Here is a 25,498-nt window from a genome sequence, read left to right on the forward strand (position 1 = left end):
ATGCCCCCAAAAATGAAAGTCAAGAGGGTTGAGGTCAGGAGAGCGTGGAGGCCATGGAATTGGTCCGCCTCTACCAATCCATCGGTCACCGAATCTGTTGTTGAGAAGCGTACGAACACTTCGACTGAAATGCGCAGGAGCTCCATCGTGCATGAACCACATGTTGTGTCGTACTTGTAAAGGCACATGTTCTAGCAACACAGGTAGAGTATCCCGTATGAAATCATGATAACGTGCTCCATTGAGCGTAGGTGGAAGAACATGGGGCCGAATCAATACATCACCAACCATGCCTGGCCAAACGTTCACAGAAAATCAGTGTTGATGACGTGATTGCACAATTGCGTGCGGATTCTCGTCAGCCCACACATGTTGATTGTGAAAATTTACATTCTGATCACGTTGGAATGAAGCCTCATCCGTAAAGAGAACATTTGCACTGAAATGAGTATTGACACATTGTTGGATGAACCATTGGCAGAAGTGTACCCGTGAAGGCGAATCTGCTGCTGATAGTGCCTGCACATGCTGTACACGGTACGGAAACAACTGGTTCTCCCGTTGCACTCTCCATACAGTGACGTGGTCAGCAGCAACTTCTCTCACGCTGACATTAGGGTTATCGTCAACTGCACGAAGAATTGCCTCGTCCATTGCAGGTGTCCTCGTCGTTCTAGGTCTTCCCCAGTCGCGAGTCATAGGCTGGAATGTTCCGTGCTCCCTAAGACGCCGATGACTTGCTTCGAACGTGTTCCTGTCGGGAAACCTTCGTTCCCGGAAATCTGTCTCGATACAAACGTACCGCGCCACGGCTATTGCCCCGTGCTAATCCATACATCAAATGGGCATCTGCCAACTCCGCATTTGTAAACATTGCACTGACTGCAAAACCACGTTCGTGATGAACACTAACCTGTTGATGCTACATTGCTACGTACTGATGTGCTTGATGGACTACTGTAGAGCAATGAGTCGCATGTCAACCCAAGCACCGAAGTCAACATTACCTTCCTTCAATTGGGCCAACTGGTGGTGAATCGAGGAAGTACAGTACATACTGACGAAACTAAAATGAGTTCTAACGTACAAATTAAGTGTTTCCGGACACATGTCGACATAACATCTTTTCTTTATTTGTGTGTGAGGAATGTTTCCTGAAAGTTTGGCCGTACCTTTTTGTTACACTCTGTATATATATCACCTGTTGTAACCGAGACCAAACAAATGCCGAAAAATACCGGTTGAGCAGAACTGACATAGCGGTGCAGGTTGTTTTAAGCGTTCCCTTTCCCCTCCCCCCGCGGCCAGGTGGCGGGCTACCTGGCTGCGGCGCCGTTCGCGCTGGGCGGCGTGCTGCTGGTGCAGGGCCGCTCGCTCGGCTGGCTGGTGGCTGCGCGCCTGTTCGCCGGCGTGGGCTCGGGCGGCGTGCTGGCCCTGGCGCCGCACTACGTGGCCGAGGTCGCGCAGGAGCGCCACCGCGGCGCCCTCGGCACCGTCTTCGCCATCCAGCTCAACGCGGGCATCCTGCTGGCCTACGTGGTCGGCGCCGTCGCCACCTACCGCAGCGTCTGCGCGCTCTGCATCGCGCTGCCCACCGTCTTCGTCGCGGCGTGGACCGCCCTGCCGGAGACCCCGCAGTACCTGCTGTCCCGCGGTCGCGACGTCGACGCTCTCAGGTCGCTGCGGTGGCTGCGCGGAGCCGACTACGACGTCGAAGAAGAGCTGGAGCGCCTCAAGAAATCCGCGGCGTCCTCTTCCCGAGATGAGGACACCGGTCGCGCCCAGCAGAAACCGTCCTTGGCGGACTTCTTCTTGGACCGCGCGTCGCGACGCGCCTTTATCACGGTACGGAAAGCAGATCGCTGCTTGCTCTCCCATTATCGAAAATGGCTCTGAGCACTATGGGACTTAACATCTAAGGTCATCAGTCCCCCTAGAACTTAGAACTACTTAAACCTAACTAACCTAAGGACATCACACACATCCATAACCGAGGCAGGATTCGAACCTGCGACCGTAGCAGTCGCGCGGTTCCGGGCTGAAGCGCCTGGAACCGCTCGGCCACCACGGCCGGCTCCCATTATCGAAGCAGTATGCGGAGCATACAGTGCGACAAAACACAGCTGTGTTGCTCGAGGCCTCCCCGACGGATTAGTTGTAGGTAAGTCTCTGTTGATCCACCGTGCACAGGGGACATCAGCTAGTCAAGTAATTATCAAAGAAATTCGCCGACAGCCGTGTAACTGTTATTTTATTTTATTTTGACTACCAGTTTTGGCATTTCCACTATACCATCTTCAGGCTCCATACGCATCTCTCAAAAATAAACGATACTGTCGCAGTGCCACATATTCTGGCAGTGGGTGGTTTACACTCGCTATTGTTCGTTGTGAGAATGCTTCGCTGCCTGGACTAGAATCTTTTGCCGACCGAGATGTCATCGCTTACAAGACATGGCATTGTGGAATCGACCCGAAGACCCAAAGTAGACCTAGTTTTGTTTATAGTAATATGCCTTTTACTCTATATACCCGCTCCTGTAGAAATGTTAGTAATGATGAACATTTATACTCATCAAGCCACGCAACGGTGTGTGGCGGAGGGCACTTTACGTGCCACTATCATTACCTCCCTTTCCTGTTCCAGTCGCGTATGGTTCGTGGGACGAACGACTGCTGGAGAGCCTCCGTGCGCGCTCGAATCCCTCTAATTTTACATTCGTGATCTCCTCGGGAGGTATAAGTAGGGGGAAGCAATATATTCGATACCTCATCCGGAAACGCACCCTCTCGAAACCTGGACAGCAAGCTACACCGCGATGCAGTGCGCCTCTCTTGCAGAGTCTGCCACTTGAGTTTGCTGAACATCTCCGTAACGCTATCACGCTTACCAAATAACCCTGTGACGAAACGCGCCGCTCTCCATTGGGTCTTCTCTATCTCCTCTGTGAACCCGACCTGGTACGAATCCCACACAGATGAGCAATACTCAAGTACTCCTGGATGATGCGAATTCAAAGCATCGCAAGTACTTCATTCGGGACACTTGCAATACGGATTCACTCACGACATCCAGGAATACATGGCACTGTATTTTTGAGACATGCATATGGGGCGTGAAGATGGCGTAGTGGAATTCCGAAACTCGTCGTGAAAATAAAATAAAATACCATCTCAGTTACACATCTGATGACGAATTCAATTAATGTTAAAAAATGTTCAAATATGTGTGAATTCCTAAGGTACCAAACTTCTGAGGTCATTGGTCCCTAGAATTTCTAGAATAATTACTTGAAGGCTGTTTTAGCCGAGCGGCGCTAGGCGCTTCAGTCCGGAACCGCGCGACCGCTACGGTCACAGGTTCGAATAATGCCTGTGGCATGGATGTGTGTGATGTCCTTAGGTTAGTTCGGTTTAGGTAGTTCTAAGGTCTAGGGGACTGATGACCTCTTATGTTAAGTCCCATAATCCTCAGAGCCATTTGAAACATTTGATAATTACTTGACCAGCTGATGTCACCTGTCCACGAAGGATCAACAGAGACTTACCTACAACTAGTCCGTCGGGGAGGCCTCAAGCAACCCAGCTGTGTTTTTTCGGACTGTATGCTCCAGACTACTGCTTCGATAATGCGAGAGACACTACTTAAACTAACTTATGCTAAGAACAACACACACATCAATGCCCGAGGTAGGACTCGAACCCGCGGCGATTTCATTGATGATTAGTTGTAGATAAGAACATCGACAAAGCCAAGAAGAAGCCTTTCATAGCAGACTTCTTCCTGGATCGCGCGTCTCGACGCGCCTTTATCTCGGTACGTAACGCAAATCACTACTTGCTCTCACATTATCGAAGCAGTAGTGCGGAGCAAAAGAAAACTGGGTTGCTTGAGGCTTTCTCGACGGACAGGTTGTAAAAAAGGACATCGGCCAAGCCTAGAAAAAGCCTTCCTTGGCAGACTTCTTCCTGGATCGCGCATCGCGACGCACCTTTATCTCGGTTCGTAACGCAAATCACTACTTTCTCTTCCAGTATCGAAGCAGTAGGTGGAGCCTCAGTGTGAGGAAAATAAAACTGTGTTACTTGAGGATTTCCCGACATACTAGTTGTAAATACGATTCTCGGGCGACATGTCAGATGTCGTTACGAAATTTCAACTATATTTGATAGGAGCAAGTGATCGACATCGTTTCATCAAAGCCACTGGTGTTCAAAATTAAAGCAACAAACAGAAATTTTTGCAAGGTTGCGTTTAATCTGCCACAAAACTGTGTAATCAGGTGATAATAAAACAGAAACAATATAAAGAATACAGAACGTAAACAAATGAAATATGCTTATAGGTAGACAAAAATGTTCGTTTTTTTCAGCTTAACGGATTTTCACACGCATTCCGACAGCTCGTTAATCTGCTCAGTATGAGGTGTGACCACCTCTGACAGAAATGCAGGCCTGACAAACGACCCGGCGTGCTGGGAATGTTGTCATCAATCTCATGTTCAGCCCATTCTTCCAGCCATGCTGCTCCCAAGCCTTAGAGAGTAGTTGGTGGATGCTGACATGATGCAACCCGTGTCTCTAGTACATCTCAGACGTGCTCTATGGCATTCAAACCGAGACAGCGAGCAGGCCATGCCATGTGAGCAATATCTGCCGTTTCCAGTAAAACATCAACCACGCGTGCTCTATGAGGTTGACCATTATGGTCCAGCAGTACGAAGTCTGGGCCCACAGCTTCTCGCATTAACCGCACACGAGATCCGAAGATCTCGTCACGATACCTGACAGCAGTTAAACCTTTCCAATTCAACCGTGCAATTTCATGAGGAGGTGTTCGAGTGGTCAACATAATTCCTGCCCACACCATTAAGGATCCTCCTCGATATCAGCCTCTTTCCACAATGGTTGGGTGCAGAAATCGTGTTCCAGGGTTCCCCTCCAGATGCAAATCCGTCGAGAATCACTCTTCAGACCAAATCGTGACTCATCTGTGAAAAGAACATTGGCCCACTGTTCGACCGTCCAGGTGGCATGTTGACGGCTCCACTCTAGGCGTGTCAGAGGAATACATACAGCAGATTTCCGACTATGAACGCCACTCTGCTGAAGCCTTGTGTACACCGTTTGCCTCGCTACAGCACGTCCAGCGGATGCTGCGACGTCAGATGCCAGTTGCCGTGCCTTACTAAGGCGGTACTGTTGCATCCTTACAACCAAATAACGGTCCTCTCTTTCTGATGTTACACGTGGTCGGCCTCGCCCTGGTGTTCGGGGTAGTTTCAAACTCTATAAACTGTCGCCACATCCGGAAAATAATGATTCACATTAAACCAATGGGTCACATCAGTTTGCGACTGACCTGCTTCCATTCTTCCCATCGTTGGTGTGGTCGTCCGTTGAACAGAACGCCATCTTTTGTGCAGGTCAGTTTGGATGATGATATCGTGAATTAGACACAGGGCGGGGAAATAATTGTTTGTTGCTTTTTACTTTGGACACCACTGTATTTAATGCTCATCTGTAAGAGTCAACTACACATTTATGAGGGCTATAAATAAGAGGAAGAAAATCAAAACTAAAAAAAATCATGTATGATAGCAGTAACATTTTTTAATATGTGTGCAAACATGAAAACAGTAGAGGCCGTAAGCAAAAGCAAGACATTTGCCACAACCACGGTACAATGAAAAGAATAAAGGAGCAGTATATACGCGAGACATGGCTGGCTCATGGGTGGGCCTGTCTTTTAGGAGAATGTATTCATAGTGCTGTGTTCCACGTTAGGGCCCATAAAAGGAGCAGTATAAGGTACATCCCAACTTCGGGGTGGATCCGTTACAATACTATCGAATACTTGGTAAAAAATTACGTCAAACAGTTATGTCGTTTTTTTTTTTTTTTTTTTTTTTTGTCATCAGTCTACTGACTGGTTTGATGCGGCCCGCCACGAATTCCTTTCCTGTGCTAACCTCTTCATCTCAGAGTAGCACTTGCAACCTACGTCCTCAATTATTTGCTTGAAGTATTCAAATCTCTGTCTTCCTCTACAGTTTTTGCCCTCTACAGCTCCCTCTAGTACCATGGAAGTAATTCCCTCATCTCTTAGCAGATGTCGTATCATCCTGTCCCTTCTCCTTATCAGTGTTTTCCACATATTCCTTTCCTCTCCGATTCTGCGTATAACCTCCTCATTCCTTTCCTTATCAATCCACCTAATTTTTAAGATTCGTCTATAGCACCACATCTCAAATGCTTCGATTCTCTTCTGTTCCGGTTTTCCCACAGTCCATGTTTCACTACCATACAATACTGTACTCCAAACGTACATCCTCAGAAATTTCTTCCTCAAATTAAGGCCGGTATTTGATTTTAGTAGACTTCTCTTGGCCAGAAATGCCTTTTTTGCCATAGCGAGTCTGCTTTCGATGTCCTCCTTGCTCCGTCTGTCATTGGTTATTTTACTGCCTAGGTATCAGAATGGCCGGTATTTGATTTTAGTAGACTTCTCTTGGCCAGAAATGCCTTTTTTGCCATAGCGAGTCTGCTTTCGATGTCCTCCTTGCTCCGTCTGTCATTGGTTATTTTACTGCCTAGGTATCAGAATTCCTTAACTTCATTGACTTCCTGACCATCAATCCTGATGTTAAGTTTCTCGCTGTTCTCATTTCTACTACGTCTCATTACCCTCGTCTTTCTCCGATTTACTCTCAAACCATACTGTGTACTCATTAGACTGTTCATTCCGTTCAGCAGATCACTTAATTCTTCTTCACTTTCACTCAGGATAGCAATGTCATCAGCGAATCGTATCATTTATATCTTTTCACCTTGTATTTTAATTCATCTCCTGAACCTTTTTTTATTTCCATCATTGCTTGCTCGATGTACAGATTGAAGAGTAGGGGCGAAAGGCTACAGCCTTGTCTTACACCCTTGTTAATACGAGCACTTCGTTCTTGATCGTCCACTCTTATTATTCCCTCTTGGTTGTTGTACGTATTGTATATGACCCGTCTCTCCCTATAGCTTACCCCTACTTTTTTCAGAATCTCGAAAAGCTTGCACCATTTTATATAGTCGAACGCTTTTTCCAGGTCGACAAATCCTATGAAAGTGTCTTGATTTTTCTTTAGCCTTGCTTCCATTATTAGCCGTAACGTCAGAATTGCCTCTGTCGTCCCTTTACTTTTCCTAAAGCCAAACTGATCGTCACCAAGCGCATTCTCAATTTTCTTTTCCATTCTTCTGTCTGGCGATATACCATCTGACTTTCGGAAAAGCATGATCCACACAATTCCGAAGACGGCAAGAGCTGACAAGTGCGAGAATTATCGCACAATCAGCTTAACAGCTCATGCATCGAAGCTGCTTACAAGAATAATATACAGAAGAATGGAAAAGATAATAAACTGATAATCCTTTGATCCACATCAGATCACGGACCTTAACAGATGGAAAATACGTGTCTTCCTGGGAGAGTAACACCTGCGGCTAGATCGCGTGTAGCGCAGTTCGAAGGTATGAAGTGACCATCGTTCATATCAGTGGCCACACGTCTGCTGAGGATCCACACACTAGGTGATGTTCGTCCCTATCCATCAGGCGACACTGCGGGCAGATGGTTGCGTCAGACATACAGATACTGTGTAATCACAATCGCATCTCGTATTTGTCATCGACAACTAGGTTGGCCGTACGAAGAAAGCCACAGTGGATAACACGTCACACCATTGACCGCAGAGTCATCCAATGGCGATTCTCAGTTATATACAGAGCAAGGTTCCTCATCACTTGATCATATACTCGTATGTCCCTCGATGTTGGAGCTCTGGTGTTGGTTAATTCAGCATACACATAGCTATATTTACGGTCTGGGTATTTGAAAGAGATGGCGCAATCTGTGCAATGGCACACTTCGGGACCAGCCAGAGATACCCACAGTGGCCGATCAGTGTCTCAGTAACGGTCACAGTATGGACTACAGAAAACACAAGAATCCTCTCGCCGACATCTCCATACTGGGACAGTGTTATTAAAGAAGCGGTGGATATTCGCAGCTCGCCTTTTCTGGTGAACAGGAACGCTGGATACCATGTTAGTAAGGCATGCGATCCAGCGGTGGCCATTTTAAAATCACGTCAACTATAAAGAGAAACTTCATGAAATGTATTCACTGTTGCGAATATGGACTACCAACAGCTGTATAACAGAATCACGTTAGTGAAAATTTGTGCCGGACCGGAACTCTAAACTGGATTTTCCTCTTATCGCGAGCGATTGCCTTACCATTTTTTTTAATTTTTTTATTTTTTTCTCTTTTTTTATTTCTTTAGGGCCTCCCTTCTCCCCTCACAGCCCTTCCAAACGCTCACCTTGTTTTGCCTTCTTCGGCTAGCTTTCAGGCTTTTGTCGTTTTTATTGTTATTGTTATTATTATTATTATTATTATTATTATTAAGAGTCCAATCTTCTACCAACTTTCTTTACTTTTTTTATTTTATGTGCTTCTTTTATGTTTTTGAAGCCAAATCCCAATTTTTCTTGCCTTTTTGCGAGTGCTCGTTCACATTTTTTTTTCGGCTTCCTATTTTTTTCTGTAAGCCGGATGCCTAAATTACCTTTGCTAACATAAACGAGAAGAAATATTTCTTCTTAATATTAATTAAAGGAAATTCTTCTTCTTGATATTGGAAAGACAAGTAAGTATATTACAATAAAATGAAACGTTGTAACGTGCGCTTAGGGCACACGATACTCCTTAAAGCCTGTACTATGGTAAGTTGACGGGCTTCACCCTATGAGAAAGGATTTTCGTATAGATATTGACCACGTGTACCTGAATGGAGGCAAATCAGACTTACACCCACTCTGTAATAACAATGATACGTCAAGCAAGTCCGAAATGCAACTACACGTCAGGACGGACAAAAAGCAACACAGCAGGTGCTACCAATTTGTTAATAATACGGTCGCCAGCCTAATTAGGCATTAACTGAGTTTTCTTCCCTGTACAAGTTGATGTACATTCATGCAAAACAACACGTAGTAACACTGCATAATATGGTAAATTTTAGAGCCAGAAAATCTATTGAACTGATAATTTCACTTTCTGTACTGATATGGATAAACCATAAATACATAACACCACACTATAATGTTTACTACACAACTTCGTACTGTGTATTGATCTGATTAACATGGGGCATAGGTTACCCTAGAAATAGCACTTTCGAATCACACACACAATGTCAATTTTGATAAGGATAAAACACTGATAAATTTTGGTTTTTATATTGACTTTAACTTTGCTGGTCAAATCAGTTTAGAACACTTCAGAATTCAAATGAATAAAAAGGGGGGGGGGGACCCTGAAACTGTTATGATCACTGTATAAAAAAATTGATTACTGAAATCAATATGCGCTCAAGATTTCCAAAATATGAGTTACTACTCTTTTTATCTTATTTCCTGCTTATTTAAATACCTTTATATCTGTCTCAAAAAAATTAAACTTCATTACTAAATCAATATTAAAGTTATCTTCCAACTTTGTCAGACCTTCGTTATTAATTTACTGGTTCATTAACAAAACAGTTCTTTAAACATCATTCTAATATAGCTAGGTCTGCAGGTAATTATTATTAACACGAACTTTAATTTTTCATCTCGGGACACTCGGATTGCACAACATTTGGAAAGGACCCTATTTAGGTTAGTTGTGAGGATAATTAAATGAAAGGAAAGTTCTGGTAAAATTTAAGTTGTTATTAAGTTGTTATTGAACAGTATGGAACAAAAGTAACACTGGTCCATACGAATACAGTACTAAAAGTTTCAACCTGTTTGTATCGATGCGGCGGTTGGCAAGCGGCGAGATGGCGAGGCACAGAGCACACATACAACCACAGCTATGGTTCTTGACATATCGGGACTTTATTTCTTCATAGCGTCGCAATACTTTTCCGTTTAGTGCCTATGGAATTTTGCCATGCTGTATGGGCGTTGGAGCGGCATACCTGAGGCTCAATGAAACCACGTCTTCCAGGAGAGCCTCCTCGATCCAGAACGTGTTGCTCAGACCAATGCCCAACTCCGACTACTACTGCTGAGCCCGTTGTGCCGTGCAGCGCCCGTGCGCATTTTCCCGCGCTCGCCTGACATCCAACTTTTACCGCTCCCTTACAGACCGGGTATTCACACGAGGTTTTGCATTCTACATATCCTAATACATTACCTACGTATGGATCAGACGCACAGTTACAATTTTAAACATGTTACAACAGTTTCAACATTTGTTACCTTTCAATTTTATTACAATATTGCTTGACATTTGACATAAACATTAATATTCACATTGAAATTTGTTTACAGTTTTCTTAACACAATGACATGAAACAAAAAAAGAAATGAAATCAGAACATCGATTACACTAATTTATCGAAAAATCAGAAGAAAAAAAATTATTTATATGTACAATAGTACAGCGTTGTTGTTGTTACAACGTGAAGTCTCTCATCTTCATAAGGAAAACGTAAAACCCTGTATCCCCTTGAGAACTTAAAACTTCTCTGCTTATGACATAAGATGATTAAAAAAATAATTTGATGTCTAATTTCTTCATGAGGATGTAGTCCAGTGCGTCTTGCCACGGACTTGATTTCTTTTCTGTAGTGTCTCGTGAAAGGATCGAAGACGTTCTAGTACCAGTTATCTGTAATCGTACAAGGCTGGCATCTCTGAATTCCCCAGCAATCTTAATCTATTAGTGTTCTCTGTATAATACTATTTGACTATCAGTGCACGACTTACGGCCCGACCCAAACTTCCATATGTCGTCAGTCATGTGTCTACAACCTGGCCACCCATTACGTATTTCCCCATGCAGGGGAGAAGTTTTACTTGAATGCTGGAAACCCGGTGTCACCGGATAAATACGATATTGCAGTGGCTGTGTTATTCCGAATTACGACGTGATGATCCTTCGGACATGCACGCATGTTCTAAGGAACATTACAGCTTAATTCGTAATAACACAGGCACTGCAATATCGCAATATCGTATCGCAGAGTACAAAGAGGAACTGTCAGTCGCACAAGGGATACGCTGCGGTAGCGACGTAGATATCCATATGACAGCGGCGAGGACGGGCACACGCCAGCGCGGACACGTATATCGGCAGGCGGGTCCCGACAGAGGGCGCTGGAGCGGCAGGCAGCAGTGCACAGTGTGGCTGACAGCCTTTGCGTCGAAGCTGCCTGTCCATCCTCTGACAGGTTGCGTGGCTATCTCTCTCGCTGCCGAACACGATGTCTGTGCTACCGGTACTTGAATTCTGCTGATTCATACCTATGTAGTTTCTTTTTAGTCCGACATAAATAGGAGGCTATGGTCACAGTCTCAGCTGTGTGTGTACCGCACCTGAAGACTCCGCCGGTTGCGAATGTGAAATATTTTGGTAATTTCACAACAACATCCGATGTCTTGCCCAGAACCATATCTTTAAAAACCTCTGAGTGCTATTGACAAGGGATTTCAGATCGATTCCGTATTTCTGGATTTCCGGAAGGCTTTTGACACTGTACAACACAAGCAGCTCGTAGTGAAATTGTGTGCTTATGGAATATCGTCTCATTTATGTGACTGGATTTGTGATTTCCTGTCAGAGAGGTCACAGTTCGTAGTAACTGAGGGAAACTCATCGAGTAAAACAGAAGTGATTTCAGGCGTTCCCCAAGGTAGTGGTATAGACCCTTTGCTGTTCCTTATCTATATAAACGATTTGGGAGACAATCTGAGCAGCCGTCTTCCGTTGTTTCTACATCTACATCCCAAATTATACTCCGCAAGGCACCCATCGGTGTGTGGCGGATGGAACTTTACGTGCCACTGTCATTACCTCCTTTTCCAGTCGCGTACGGTTCGCGGGAAGTACGACTGCCGGAAAGTCTCCGTGCGCGCTCGAATCTCTCTGATTTTACATTCGTGATCTCCTTGGGAGGTATAAGTAGGGGGAAGCAATATATATTCGATACCTTATACAGAAACTCACCCTCTCGAAACCTGGACAGCAAGCTACACCGCGATGCAGAGTGCCTCTCTTGCAGAGTCTGCCACTTGAGTTTGCTAAACATCTCCGTAACGCTATCACGCTTACCAAATAACCCTGTGACGAAACGCGCCGCTTTTCTGTGGATCTTCTCTATCTTCTCCGTCAACCCGACCTGGTACGGATCCCACACTGATTTGCAATACTCAAGCATAGGTCGAACGAGAGTTTGTAAGCCACCTCCTTTGTTGATGGACCACCTTCTAAGGACTCTCCCAATGAATCTCAACCTGGCACCCGCCTTACCAACAATTAACTTTATATGATCATTCCACTTCAAATCGTTCCATACGCATACTCCCAGATATTTTACAGAAGTAACTGCTACCAGTGTTTGTTCCGCTATCATGTAATCATACAATAAAGGATCCTTCTTTTTATGTATTCGCAATACATCACATTTGTCTATGTAAAGGGTCAGTTGCCACTCCCTGCATCAAGTGCCTATCCGCTGCAGATCTTCCTGCATTTCGCTACAATTTTATAATGCTGCAACTTTTCTGTATACTACAGCATCATCCGCGAAAAGCCGCATGGAACTTCCGACTCTATCTACTAGGTCATTTATATATATTGTGAAAAGCAATGATCCCATAACACTCCCCTGTGGCACGTCAGAGGTTACTTTAACGCCTGTAGACTTCTCTCCATTGAGAACAACATGCTGTGTTCTGTTTGCTAAAAACTCATCAGTCCAGCCACACAGCTGGCCTGATATTCCGTAGGCTCTTACTTTGTTTATCAGGCGACAGTGCGGAACTGTGTCGAACGCCTTCCAGAAGTCAGGGAAAATGGCATCTACCTGGGAGCCTGTATCTAATATTTTCTGGGTCTCATGAACAAATAAAGCGAATTGGGTCTCACACGATCGCTGTTTCCGTAATTCCTACAGAGTAGATTCTGGGTTTCCAGAAATGACACGATACGCGAGCAAAAAACATGTTCAAAAATTCTACAGCAGATCGATGTGAGAGATACAGGCCCATAGTTCCGCGCATCTGCTCGACGATGCAGATGACGCTGTCGTTTGTCGACTAATAAAGTCATCAGAAGATCAAAACCAACTGCAAAACTAATTAGAAGGAATATCTGAATGGTGCGAAAAGTAGCAGTTGACCCTGAATAACGAAAAGTGTGAGGTCATCCACATAAGTGCTAAAAGGTACTCATTAAACTTCGGTTACACGATAAATCAGTCTAATCTAAATGTCGTAAATTCAACTAAACACCTAGGTATTACAATTACGAACAACTTAAATTGGAAGGAACACATAGAAAGTGTTGCGGGGAAGGCTAACCAAAGACTGAACAAAGTAAGAGCATATGGACTATCAGACCAATTGTGTGACTGGATTGAGGAGTTCCTAGATAACAGGACGCAGCATGTCATTCTCAATGGAGAGAAGTCTTCCGAAGTAAGAGTGATTTCAGGTGTGCCGCAGGGGAGTGTCATAGGACCGTTGCTATTCACAGTATACATAAACGACCTGGTGGATGACATCGGAAGTTCACTGAGGCTTTTTGCAGATGATGCTGTGGTGTATCGAGAGGTTGTAACAATGGAAAATTGTACTGAAATGCAGGAGGATCTGCAGCGAATTGACGCATGGAGCAGGGAATGGCAATTGAATCTCAATGTAGACAAGTGTAATGTGCTGCGAATACACAGAAAGATAGATCCTTTATCATTTATCTACAAAATAGCAGGTCAGCAACTGGAAGCAGTTAATACCATAAATTATCTGGGAGTACGCATTAGGAGAGATTTAAAATGGAATGATCATATAATGTTGATCGTCGGTAAAGCAGATGCCAGACTGAGATTCATTGGAAGAATCCTAAGGAAATGCAATCCGAAAACAAAGGAAGTAGGTTACAGTACACCTGTTCGCCCACTGCTTGAATACTGCTCAACAGTGTGGGATCCGTACCAGATAGGGTTGATAGAAGATACAGAGAAGATCCAACGGAGAGCAGCGTGCTTCGTTACAGAATCATTTAGTAATCGCGAAAGCGTTACGGAGATGATAGATAAACTCCAGTGGAAGACTCTGCAGGAGAGACGCTCAGTAGCTCGGTACGGGCTTTTGTCAAATTTTCGAGAACATACCTTCACCGAAGAGTCAAGCAGTATATTGCTCCCTCCTACGTATATCTCGCGAAGAGACCATGAGGATAAAATCAGAGAGATTAGAGCCCACACAGAGGCATACCGACAATCCTTCTTTCCACGAACAATACGAGACTGGAATAGAAGGGAGAACCGATAGAGGTACTCAAGGTACCCTCCGCCACACACCGTCAGGTGGCTTGCGGAGTATGGATGTTGATGTAGATGTAGATGTAGACTGCGTTTTACTGACAGGGTACTTAGAAAATGTAACGGACCTACTAAGGAGACTGCCTACACTATGCTTGTCCGTCACCTTTTAGAATACTGCTGCGCGCTGGGATCCTTACCAGATAGGACTGACGGAGTACATCGAAAAAGTTCAAAGAGAGGCAGCACGTTCTGTATTATCGCGAAATATGGGAGTGAGTGACACAGAAATGATACAGGATTTGGGCTGGAAATCATTAAAAGAAATTCTAGTCACCAACTTTCTCCTCCGAATGCGAAAATATTTTGTTGACACCGACCTACGTAGGGAGGAACGATCACCACGATAAAATAAAGGAAATCAGAGCTCATACGGAAAGATATATGTGTTCATTCTTTCCGCGCGCTATACGAGATTGGAATAAAAGAGAATTGTGAAAGTGGTTCGATGAACCCTCTGCCAGGCACTTAAATGTGATTTGCAGAGTATCCATGTAGATGTAGATGTAGAACACTAGTTCGGAAGACAATTTCAAAGGGTCCCGCAAATTAGTATTTGAATTGTTAGATTGAAAGCAACCTCCACTTATCCTTAGTGTTTAATCTCCATACTCTCTAATATATAGGGAGTGGCCAATACAACGATAATTATCAGAAGCAACTGTTGAAGATCAGTGTATGAGATTTTCCCCATACGTATTCTATGGTTTTACTGTAGATGGATTTCCTTGTCTATGCAGCGTGTGAGCAGTTACTGCACGGAAGTGCCAAAGAAGCTGGTACACCTGCCTAATACCGTGTAGGGATCCTGCGGGCACGCAGAAGTCCCGCAGTACGACGTGGCATGGACTCGACTGATGTCTGACAGCATTATTCCTGCAGGGCTGTCCATTAATCCGTAAGAGTACGAGAGGGTGGAGATCTTTTCTCAACAGCACGTTGCAAAGCATCCCAGATATGCTGAATAACGTTCGTGTCTGGGGAGTTTGGTGGTCAGCGGAAGTGTTTAAACTCAGAAGAGTGTTTCTTGAGCCACTATGGAGCAACTCTGGACGTGTGGGATGTTGCGCTGTCCTGCTGAAATTGCCCAAGTCCGTCGAAATGCACAATGGACATGAATAGATGTAGGTGATGAGACAGGATGCTTATATAAGTGTCACCGTTCACAGTTGTATCTAGACGTATCAGGGATCCCATATCACTCGAATTGCACACGCCCCACACCACTATAGAGCGTACACCAGCTTGAACAGTCCCCTATTGACATGCAGCGTCCATGGATTCATGAGGTTATCCCCATACCCGTACAAGTCCATCCGCTCGATACAATTTGAAACGAGACTCGTCCGACCAGGTAACATGTTTCCATTCATCAAAAGTCCAATGTCGGTGTTCACTGGTCTAGGTGAGGCGTAAAGCTTTGTGTCGTGCAGTCATCAAGGGTACACGAGTGGGTCTTCGGCTCCGAAAGCCCATATCGGTGGTTGAATAGTTCGCACGCTGACACTTGTTGATGGTCCAGCATTGAAATGTGCTGCGATATGTCGAAGGATTGCACTTCTGTCACCCTGAACGATTCTCTTCAGTCTTCGTTGATCCCGTTCTTAAAGGATCTTTTTCCGGCTTCAGCGATGTCGGGGATTTGATGTTTTATCGCATTCATGATATCACGGTACACTCGTGAAAAGGTCGTACGCCAGAATCCTCGCTTCAACTCTACCTCGGAAAAGATGTGTCCCATCGCTCGTACGGTGACGATAACACCACTTTCAAACTCACTTAAATGTTGATAACCTGCGATTGTAGCAGCAGTAATCGATCTAACAACTACGGCAGACATTTTTTGTCTTATATAGGCGTTGCTGACTGCAGCGCCATATTCTGCCTGTTTACTTATGTCTGTTTATTTGAATACGCACGGCTATACCAGTTTGTTTGGCGCTTAGTGTATTACTCGGTATAGGGAAATGATTGGATTGTCTTCAGCCATGAACTGGGCCACGGGTGGGGCGTGTCTTTGTGAAGGGAGTTTTGTATAGGCGGAGACACTCCTCCGGCGTTGTCCGAGATAACAGTTGCATGTTCCTCCAGTGGTCTGAGGTGAGTTCAGAGATGTCTTGCAGGCACGGAGCTATAGGCGATGGCAAGACTGGACGTGGACATAGTTACGTACCTTTTTCTTGTCTTGAGATTGATCCTTTAGGACATGCCGACCTGATGGTGCCAGAAGAATTGGCGCTGAACGAATGTGTCTTCTCGGTAGATGCTTGGACGCGTCTCAGGTTAGTTAGTGGAAAGAGAAACCCTCTTTGTAGCTATGACGCAAGGACATTCTGTAAAAGTATCCACATTCCTTGACAGGCTAGCGCCAGGAGAATGGATTGAGCAAAGATGCACTGTTACCCGTGCTCCTTGTCTTTCTCTCCCTCTAGTGATCGTTCGTGGAAAATTTTCTTGTGATCTCGTCAGGAGGGGATGATAGAAAGTCAGTTCCTTTCTGCTCCATTGGGTAGCCTAAAATCTTTAATGTAGTGGAGATATAAACTAAAAATATCTCTCGCCTGATTGGCAGATAAATTGTTGTTTCTACTTGACTGTGTAGCAAACTGTCTTGCGCGTTTGTTATGCTGATCCAAAGTGAAGCTAAGAAAAGAAGTAGTAGGTTCATCCAGGTTTTAGATTCGGAAGTAGAAGCCTCTGGTTGTTGGGCTGCGGAGGTAGCGGCACAGGTCTTCATTGGAGAACATTAGCTCCTGATGGGCGACACAGTAAATTCCTGTTGGTAACTGCAGCTCTGCAGGCCTTGATCGCTCTGAGACGCGAGTTTTTAGTCAGATCAATTTCAGTATTCTCGTTAAATTCCTAATCCTTAGTTTGCAAAAGGATTACTGATTAGCTACTAAAATCCCGGTGCTAAATTTTCAACAACTGTTGAGGCAAATGTTGACTGTGTGATCTGCTTCCCAGTGGGGCTGCATGACTGATCTTTTCGTACCTATAACATGGTGATCCACGCCATCGTTTCTAGCTCTATCGGGTGATTCGAGCCTCGAGCTCTGGTGGTTTGACAGGACTCACTTCAAATTCCGTTGCCTCACCAACTATCTTTGGGTGCGCACACACGAGGGTTTTATGTGTGGTATTAACAATCCTCCCCCCATGAACCATGGACCTTGTCGTTGGTGGGGAGGCTTGCATGCCTCAGCGATACAGATAGCCGTACCGTAGGTACAACCACAATGGAGGGGTATCTGTTGAGAGGCCAGACAAACGTGTGATTCCTGAAGAGGGGCAGCAGCCTTTTCAGTAGTTGCAAGGGCAACAGTCTGGATGATTGACTGATCTGGTCTTGTAACAATAACCAAAACGGCCTTGCTGAGCTGGTACTGCGAACGGCTGAAAGCAAGGGGAAACTACGGCCGTAATTTTTCCCGAGGGCATGCAGCATTACTGTATGATTAAATGATGATGGCGTCCTCTTGGGTAAAATATTCCGGAGGTAAAATTGTCCCCCATTCGGATCTCCGGGCGGGGACTACTCAAGAGGATGTCGTTATCAGGAGAAAGAAAACTGGCGTTCTACAGATCGGAGCGTGGAATGTCAGATCCCTTAATCGGGCGGGTAGGTTAGAAAATTTAAAAAGGGAAATGGATAGGTTAAAGTTAGATATAGTGGGAATTAGTGAAGTTCGGTGGCAGGAGGAACAAGACTTCTGGTCAGGTGACTACAGGGTTATAATCATAAAGTCAAAACCGAGCGGGGTGGCGCAGTGGTTAGACACTGGACTCGCATTCGGGAGGACGACGGTTCAATCCCGCGTCCGGCCATCCTGATTTAGGTTTTCCGTGATTTTCCTAAATCACTCCAGGCAAATGCCGGGATGGTTCCTCTGAAAGGGCACGGCCGACTTCCTTCCCAATCCTTCCCTAATCCGATGAGACCGATGACCACGCTGTCTGGTCTCCTTCCCCCAACCAACCAACCAACCATAAAGTCAAATACGGGTAATGCAGGAGTAGGTTTAATAATGAATAGGAAAATAGGAATGCGGGTAAGATACTACAAACAGCATAGTGAACGCATTATTGTGGCCAAGATAGATACGAAGCCCAAGCTACTACAGTAGTACAAGTTTATATGCCAACTAGCTCTGCAGATGACGAAGAATTAAAGAAATGTATGATGATATAAAAGAAATTATTCAGATAGTGAAGGGAGACGAAAATTTAATAGTCATGGGTGACTGGAATTCGAGTGTAGGAAAAGGGAGTGAAGGAAACGTAGTAGGTGAATATGGATTCGGGCTAAGAAATGAAAGAGGAAGCCGCCTGGTAGAATTTTGCACAGAGCACAACTTAATCATAGCTAACACTTGGTTTAAGAATCATGATAGAAGGTTGTATACATGGAAGAACCCTGGAGATACTAAAAGGTATCAGATAGATTACATAATGGTAAGACAGAGATTTAGGAACCAGGTTTTAAATTGTAAGACATTTCCAGGGGCAGATGTGGACTCTGACCACAATCTATTGGTTATGACCTGTAGATTAAAACTGAAGAAACTGCAAAAAGGTGGGAATTTAAGGAGATGGGACTTGGATAAACTGAAAGAACCAGAGGTTGTACAGAGTTTCAGGGAGAGCATAAGGGAACAATTGACAGGAATGGGGGAAAGAAATACAGTAGAAGAAGAATGGGTAGCTTTGAGGGATGAAGTAGTGAAGGCAGCAGAGGATCAAGTAGGTAAAAAGACGAGGGCTAGTAGAAATCCTTGGATAACAGAAGAAATATTGAATGTAATTGATGAAAGGAGAAAATATAAAAATGCAGTAAATGAAGCAGGCAGAAAGGAATACAAACGTCTCAAAAATGAGATCGACAGGAAGTGCAAAATGGCTAAGCAGGGATGGCTAGAGGACAAATGTAAGGATGTAGAGGCTTATCTCACTAGGGGTAAGATAGATACTGCCTACACGAAAATTAAATAGACCTTTGGAGATAAGAGAACCACTTGTATGAACATCAAGAGCTCAGATGGAAACCCAGTTCTAAGCAAAGAAGGGAAAGCAGAAAGGTGGAAGGAGTATATAGAGGGTCTATACAAGGGCGATGTACTTGACGAAAATATTTCGGAAATTGAAGAGGATGTAGATGAAGATGAAATGGGAGAAACGATTCTGCGTGAAGAATTTGACAGAGCACTGAAAGGCCTGAGTCGAAACAAAGCCCCCGGAGGAGATAACATTCCATTGGAACTACTGACAGCCTTGGGAGAGCCAGTCCTGACAAAACTCTACCATCTGGTGAGCAAGATGTATGAAACAGGCGAAATACCCTCAGACTTCAAGAAGAATATAATAATTCCAATCCCAAAGAAAGCAGGTGTTGACAGATGTGAAAATTACTGAACTATCAGTTTATAAGCCACAGCTGCAAAATACTAACACGAATTCTTTACAGACGAATGGAAAAACTAGTAGAACCCGACCTCGGGGAAGATCAGTTTGGATTCCGTAGAAATAATGGAACACGTGAGGCAATACTGACCTTACGACTTATCTTAGAAGAAAGATTAAAGAAAGGCAAACCTACGTTTCTAGCATTTGTAGACTTAGAGAAAGCTTTTGACAATGTTGACTGGAATACTCTCTTTCAAATTCTAAAGGTGGCAGGGGTAAAATACAGGGAGCGAAAGGCTATTTACAATTTGTACAGAAACCAGATGGCAGTTATAAGAGTCGAGGGACATGAAAGGGAAGCAGCGGTTGGGAAGGGAGTGAGACAGGGTTGTAGCCTCTCCCCGATGTTATTCAATCTGTATATTGAGCAAGCAGTAAAGGAAACAAAAGAAAAATTCCGAGTAGGTATTAAAATCCATGGACAAGAAATAAAAACTTTGAGGTTCGCCGATGACATTGTAATTCTGTCAGAGACTGCAAAGGACTTGGAAGAGCAACTGAACGGAATGGACAGTGTCTTGAAAGGAGGGCGTAAGATGAACATCAACAAAAGCAAAACGAGGATAATGACATGTAGCCGAATTAAATTGGGTGATGCTAAAGGAATTACACTCCTGGAAATGGAAAAAAGAACACATTGACACCGGTGTGTCAAACCCACCATACTTGCTCCGGACACTGCGAGAGGGCTGTACAAGCAATGATCACACGCACGGCACAGCGGACACACCAGGAACCGCGGTGTTGGCCGTCGAATGGCGCTAGCTGCGCAGCATTTGTGCACCACCGCCGTCAGTGTCAGCCAGTTTGCCGTGGCATACGGAGCTCCATCGCAGTCTTTAACACTGGTAACATGCCGCGACAGCGTGGACGTGAACCGTATGTGCAGTTGACGGACTTTGAGCGAGGGCGTACAGTGGGCATGCGGGAGGCCGGGTGGACGTACCGCCGAATTGCTCAACACGTGGGGCGTGAGGTCTCCACAGTACATCGATGTTGTCGCCAGTGGTCGGCGGAAGGTGCACGTGCCCGTCGACCTGGGACCGGACCGCAGCGACGCACGGATGCAAGCCAAGACCGTAGGATCCTACGCAGTGCCGTAGGGGACCGCACCGCCACTTCCCAGCAAATTAGGGACAATGTTGCTCCTGGGGTATCGGCGAGGACCATTCGCAACCGTCTCCATGAAGCTGGGCTACGGTCCCGCACACCGTTAGGCCGTCTTCCGCTCACGCCCCAACATCGTGCAGCCCGCCTCCAGTGGTGTCGCGCCAGGCGTGAATGGAGGGACGAATGGAGACGTGTCGTCTTCAGCGATGAGAGTCGTTTCTGCCTTGGTGCCAATGATGGTCGTATGCGTGCAGGTGAGCACCACAATCAGGACTGCATACGGCCGAGGCACACAGGGCCAACACCCGGCATCATGGTGTGGGGAGCGATCTCCTACACTGGCCGTACACCACTGGTGATCGTCGAGGGGACACTGAATAGTGCACGGTACATCCAAACCGTCATCGAACCCATCGTTCTACCATTCCTAGACCGGCAAGGGAACTTGCTGTTCCAACAGGACAATGCACGTCCACATGTATCCCGTGCCACCCAACGTGCTCTAGAAGGTGTAAGTCAACTACCCTGGCCAGCAAGATCTCCGGATCTGTCCCCCATTGAGCATGTTTGGGACTGGATGAAGCGTCGTCTCACGCGGTCTGCACGTCCAGCACGAACGCTGGTCCAACTGAGGCGCCAGGTGGAAATGGCATGGCAAGCCGTTCCACAAGACTACATCCAGCATCTCTACGATCGTCTCCATGGGAGAATAGCAGCCTGCATTGCTGCGAAAGGTGGATATACACTGTACTAGTGCCGACATTGTGCATGCTCTGTTGCCTGTGTCTATGTGCCTGTGGTTCTGTCAGTGTGATCATGTGTTGTATCTGACCCCAGGAATGTGTCAATAAAGTTTCCCCTTCCTGGGACAATGAATTCACGGTGTTCTTATTTCAATTTCCAGGAGTGTAGATTAGGAAATGAGACGCTTAAAGTAGTAAATGGGTTTTGCTATTTGGGGAGCAAACTAACTAATGATGTTCGAAGTAGAGAGGATATAAAATGTAGACTGGCAATGGCAAGGAAAGCGTTTCTGAAGAAGAGGAATTTGTTAACATCGAGTAAAGATTTAAGTGTCAGGAAGTCGTTTCTGAAAGTATTTGTATGGAGAGTAGCCATGTATGGAAGTGAAACGTGGACGATAAATAGTTAAGACAAAAAGAAAATACAAGCTTTCGAAATGTGGTGCTACAGAAGAATACTGAAGATTAGATGGGTAGATCACACAACTAATGAGGAGGTATTGAACTGAATTGGGGAGGAGTTTGTGGCACAACTTGACTAGAAGAAGGGATCGGTTGGTAGGACATATTATGAGGCGTCAAGGGATCACCAATTTAGTATTGGAGGGCAGCGTGGAGGGTAAAAATCGAAGAGGGAGACCAAGAGGTGAATAAACCAAGCATATTCAGAAGGATGTAGGTTGCAGTAGGTATTGAGAGATGAAGAAGCTTGCACAGGAGAGAGTAGTATGGAGAGCTGCATCAAACCAGTCTCTGAACTGAAGACGACAACAACAAACGTAACTTTTGAACATCGTTATCAACGGTTAAAACAGAAAGGTTTAAATTTACATCGTAAATTAAATGCAGAGTAAAATGCGTTGGCTCTTAATTGCGCAAACAGGCACGCTTGATACTTGTCGATTACAGCGCCTCCTACCATGAACGGGGAACAATGGTTTGAGTAAAGTGTACGAATTTTTCGGTGTAGAATACGTATATACAATAAAATGTCAGGGTTCCGATTTGAAAATACAAAATTGACCATCTGACGTGTGCTTAATACATGGCTAGTTGTAACACGCACAATCCTTCCCTTTAATAATATTAGCTTCTTACGTATAACCAACCGGCCGATGTGGCCGAGTGGTTCTAGGCACTTCAGTCCGGAGCCGCGCGACTGCTACGGTCGCAGGTTCGAATCGTGCCTCGGTCATGGATGTGTGTGATGTACTTAGGTTAGTTAGGTTTAAGTAGTTCTAAGTTGTAGGGGACTAATGACCTCAGATGTTAAGTCCCATAGTGCTCAGAGCCATTTGAACTAGTCCATGTATGGAGCGTCGGTTTCGAGATATTTCGTTGCCTCAAGTTAAAACACAGTGTAGGCCTATACACAGGTTACTCCCAAATTACACCGACAGACTTCGATGGGATATAGACGGTATTTTGAGGAACAAAATGAGGTTGTCACCCGTGTCATTCAACGATAATACAGAGCGTCGTAACTATAGAGGCCGGCTCCTACCGCATTGCCTCCCTTACGGCAGATAGGGTGACGTTGTACGCGAACGGACGGCGTGGAGGTCGAAATACTGATACCCGGTGATAGCGACTTACTGCCACGACCGGCAGTGGAGCAGGTGAGCTAGCTGCCGCATAGACTGGCCTTGTCTTCTGTGAATGCGATGCTCTGCTACCGTTGTAGCTGACGGTGTCGGACACGAGCTTCCATCGTCAGTGTATTGTCTTCCGGAATCCTTTATACAGCCTCCGATGTATGCTGTATAGTATACAGGATGTTGCAGACCGAGAACAACAGCATCAGAGTTACGGGGGCGAACGTCAGCCTACGCAGCAGCTATCGCTGCCTATAACGCCGAGTGCGGAGCAATCGGACACGTTACATGAATGACGGCAGACTTCCCGAGACGTCGGCGCCTTTATTGAATTTAAAGGAGAGGAAACGTGAACGCAGCCAAACGGGGAGCAACTATGAGTGTAGAAACTGCGGCAGGCATCAGACAACAGGACCCAAGATACGTACATTACGTTTTAGCCGATGGTACAGGGAATTAAATACATTGTACAAAGAAAACGACATGTGAAACACACATTGAAAACTAATGTTCCATTGCGATCGAGATTGTTTTCTTCATTTGTTTAAATTAGTTGCCGGCCGCTGTGGCCGAACAGTTCTGGGCGCTTCAGTCTGGTACCGCGCGACTGCTGCGGTGGCAGGTTCGAATCCTGCCTCGGGCATGGTTGTATGTGATGTCCTTAGGTTAGTTAGGTTTAAGTAGTTCTAAGTTCTAGGGGACTGATGACCTCAGATGGTAAGTCCCATAGTGCTCAGAGCCATTTTAAACTTTTTTTTTTAATTAGGTTATCGGAGCGATGGCACTTCCCGCAACAACGCTTTTACCACTTACGAATTAAATTCAATTACAAAGGGTATCCGACATAAAACAGGTACGTCTAACGTTCGAATCTTCTCTGATTGGAGAGTTTCTCCATGCAGAATACAGGGCTATTACAAATGATTGGAGCGATTTCATAAATTCACTGTAGCTCCATTCATTGACATATGGTCACGACAAACTACAGATACGTAGAAAAACTCATAAAGTTTTGTTCGGCTGGAGCCGCACTTCAGGTTTTTGCCGCCAGAGCGCTCGAGAGCGCAGTGAGGCAAAATGGCGACAGGAGCCTAGAAAGCGTATGTCGTGCTTGAAATGCCCTCACATCAGTCAGTCATAACCGTGCAACGACACTTCAGGACAAAGTTCAACAAAGATCCACCAACTGCTAACTCCATTCGGTGATGGTATGCGCAGTTTAAAGCTTCTGGATGCCTCTGTAAGGGGAAATCAACGGGTCGGCCTGCAGTGAGCGAAGAAACGGTTGAACGCGTGCGGGCAAGTTTCGCGCGTAGCCCGCAGAAAATTGGCTCATGCCACAACTGGAGACCGACAGCGCCAACTTCATCTTTCAACAGGATGGTGCTCCACCGCACTTCCATCATGATGTTCGGCATATCTTAAACAGGAGATTGGAAAAGCGTTGGATCGGTCGTGGTGGAGATCATTATCAGCAATTCATGTCATGGCCTCCACGCTCTCACGACTTAACCGCATGCGATTTCTTTCTGTGGGGTTATGTGAAAGATTCAGTGTTTAAACCTCCTCTACCAAGAAACGTGCCAGAACTGTGAGTTCGCATCAACGATGCTTTCGAACTCATTGATGGGGACATGCTGCGCCGAGTGTGGGAGGAACTTGATTATCGGCTTGATGTCTGCCGAATCACTAAAGGGGCACATATCGAACATTTGTGAATGCCTAAAATAACTTTTTGAGTTTTTGTATGTGTGTGCAAAGCATTTTGAAAATATCTCAAATAATAAAGTTATTGTAGAGCTGTGAAATCGCTTCAATCATTTGTAATAACCCTGTATGTTATGTCCTTAGGTTAGTTAGGTTGAAGTAGTTCTAAGTTCTGGGGGACTGATGACCTCAGATAGTAAGTCTCATAGTGCTCAGAGCCATTTGAAACTTTTTTTTTAATTAGGTTATCGGAGCGATGGCACTTCCCGCAACAACGCTATTACCACTTACGAATTAAATTCAATTACAAAGGGTATCCCACATAAAACAGGTACGTCTAACGTTCGAATCTTCTCTGATTGGAGAGGTTCTCCATGCAGAATATATGAGGGTTGTCCTGCGACCTGTATTTGCAATTCTGGGAGTTGAAATAACCTGACAAATGAAACCCT

General features: G+C 45.2%; 1 protein-coding gene across 1 annotated transcript in view; it reads left to right on the forward strand.

The window, feature by feature from the left end:
• LOC126092850 (facilitated trehalose transporter Tret1-like) overlaps window positions 1-25,498 on the forward strand; it is an 80,697-nt gene that overhangs the window by 51,471 nt on the left and 3,728 nt on the right. Inside the window, exon 3 of the mRNA XM_049908580.1 lies at window positions 1,309-1,845. Coding sequence (XP_049764537.1) covers window positions 1,309-1,845 — 537 coding nt within the window. The remainder of the gene's footprint in view (window positions 1-1,308; window positions 1,846-25,498) is intronic.

This window comes from Schistocerca cancellata, chromosome 7 (assembly GCF_023864275.1).
Source record: "Schistocerca cancellata isolate TAMUIC-IGC-003103 chromosome 7, iqSchCanc2.1, whole genome shotgun sequence".
NCBI classification, from domain to species: Eukaryota; Metazoa; Arthropoda; class Insecta; order Orthoptera; family Acrididae; genus Schistocerca; species Schistocerca cancellata.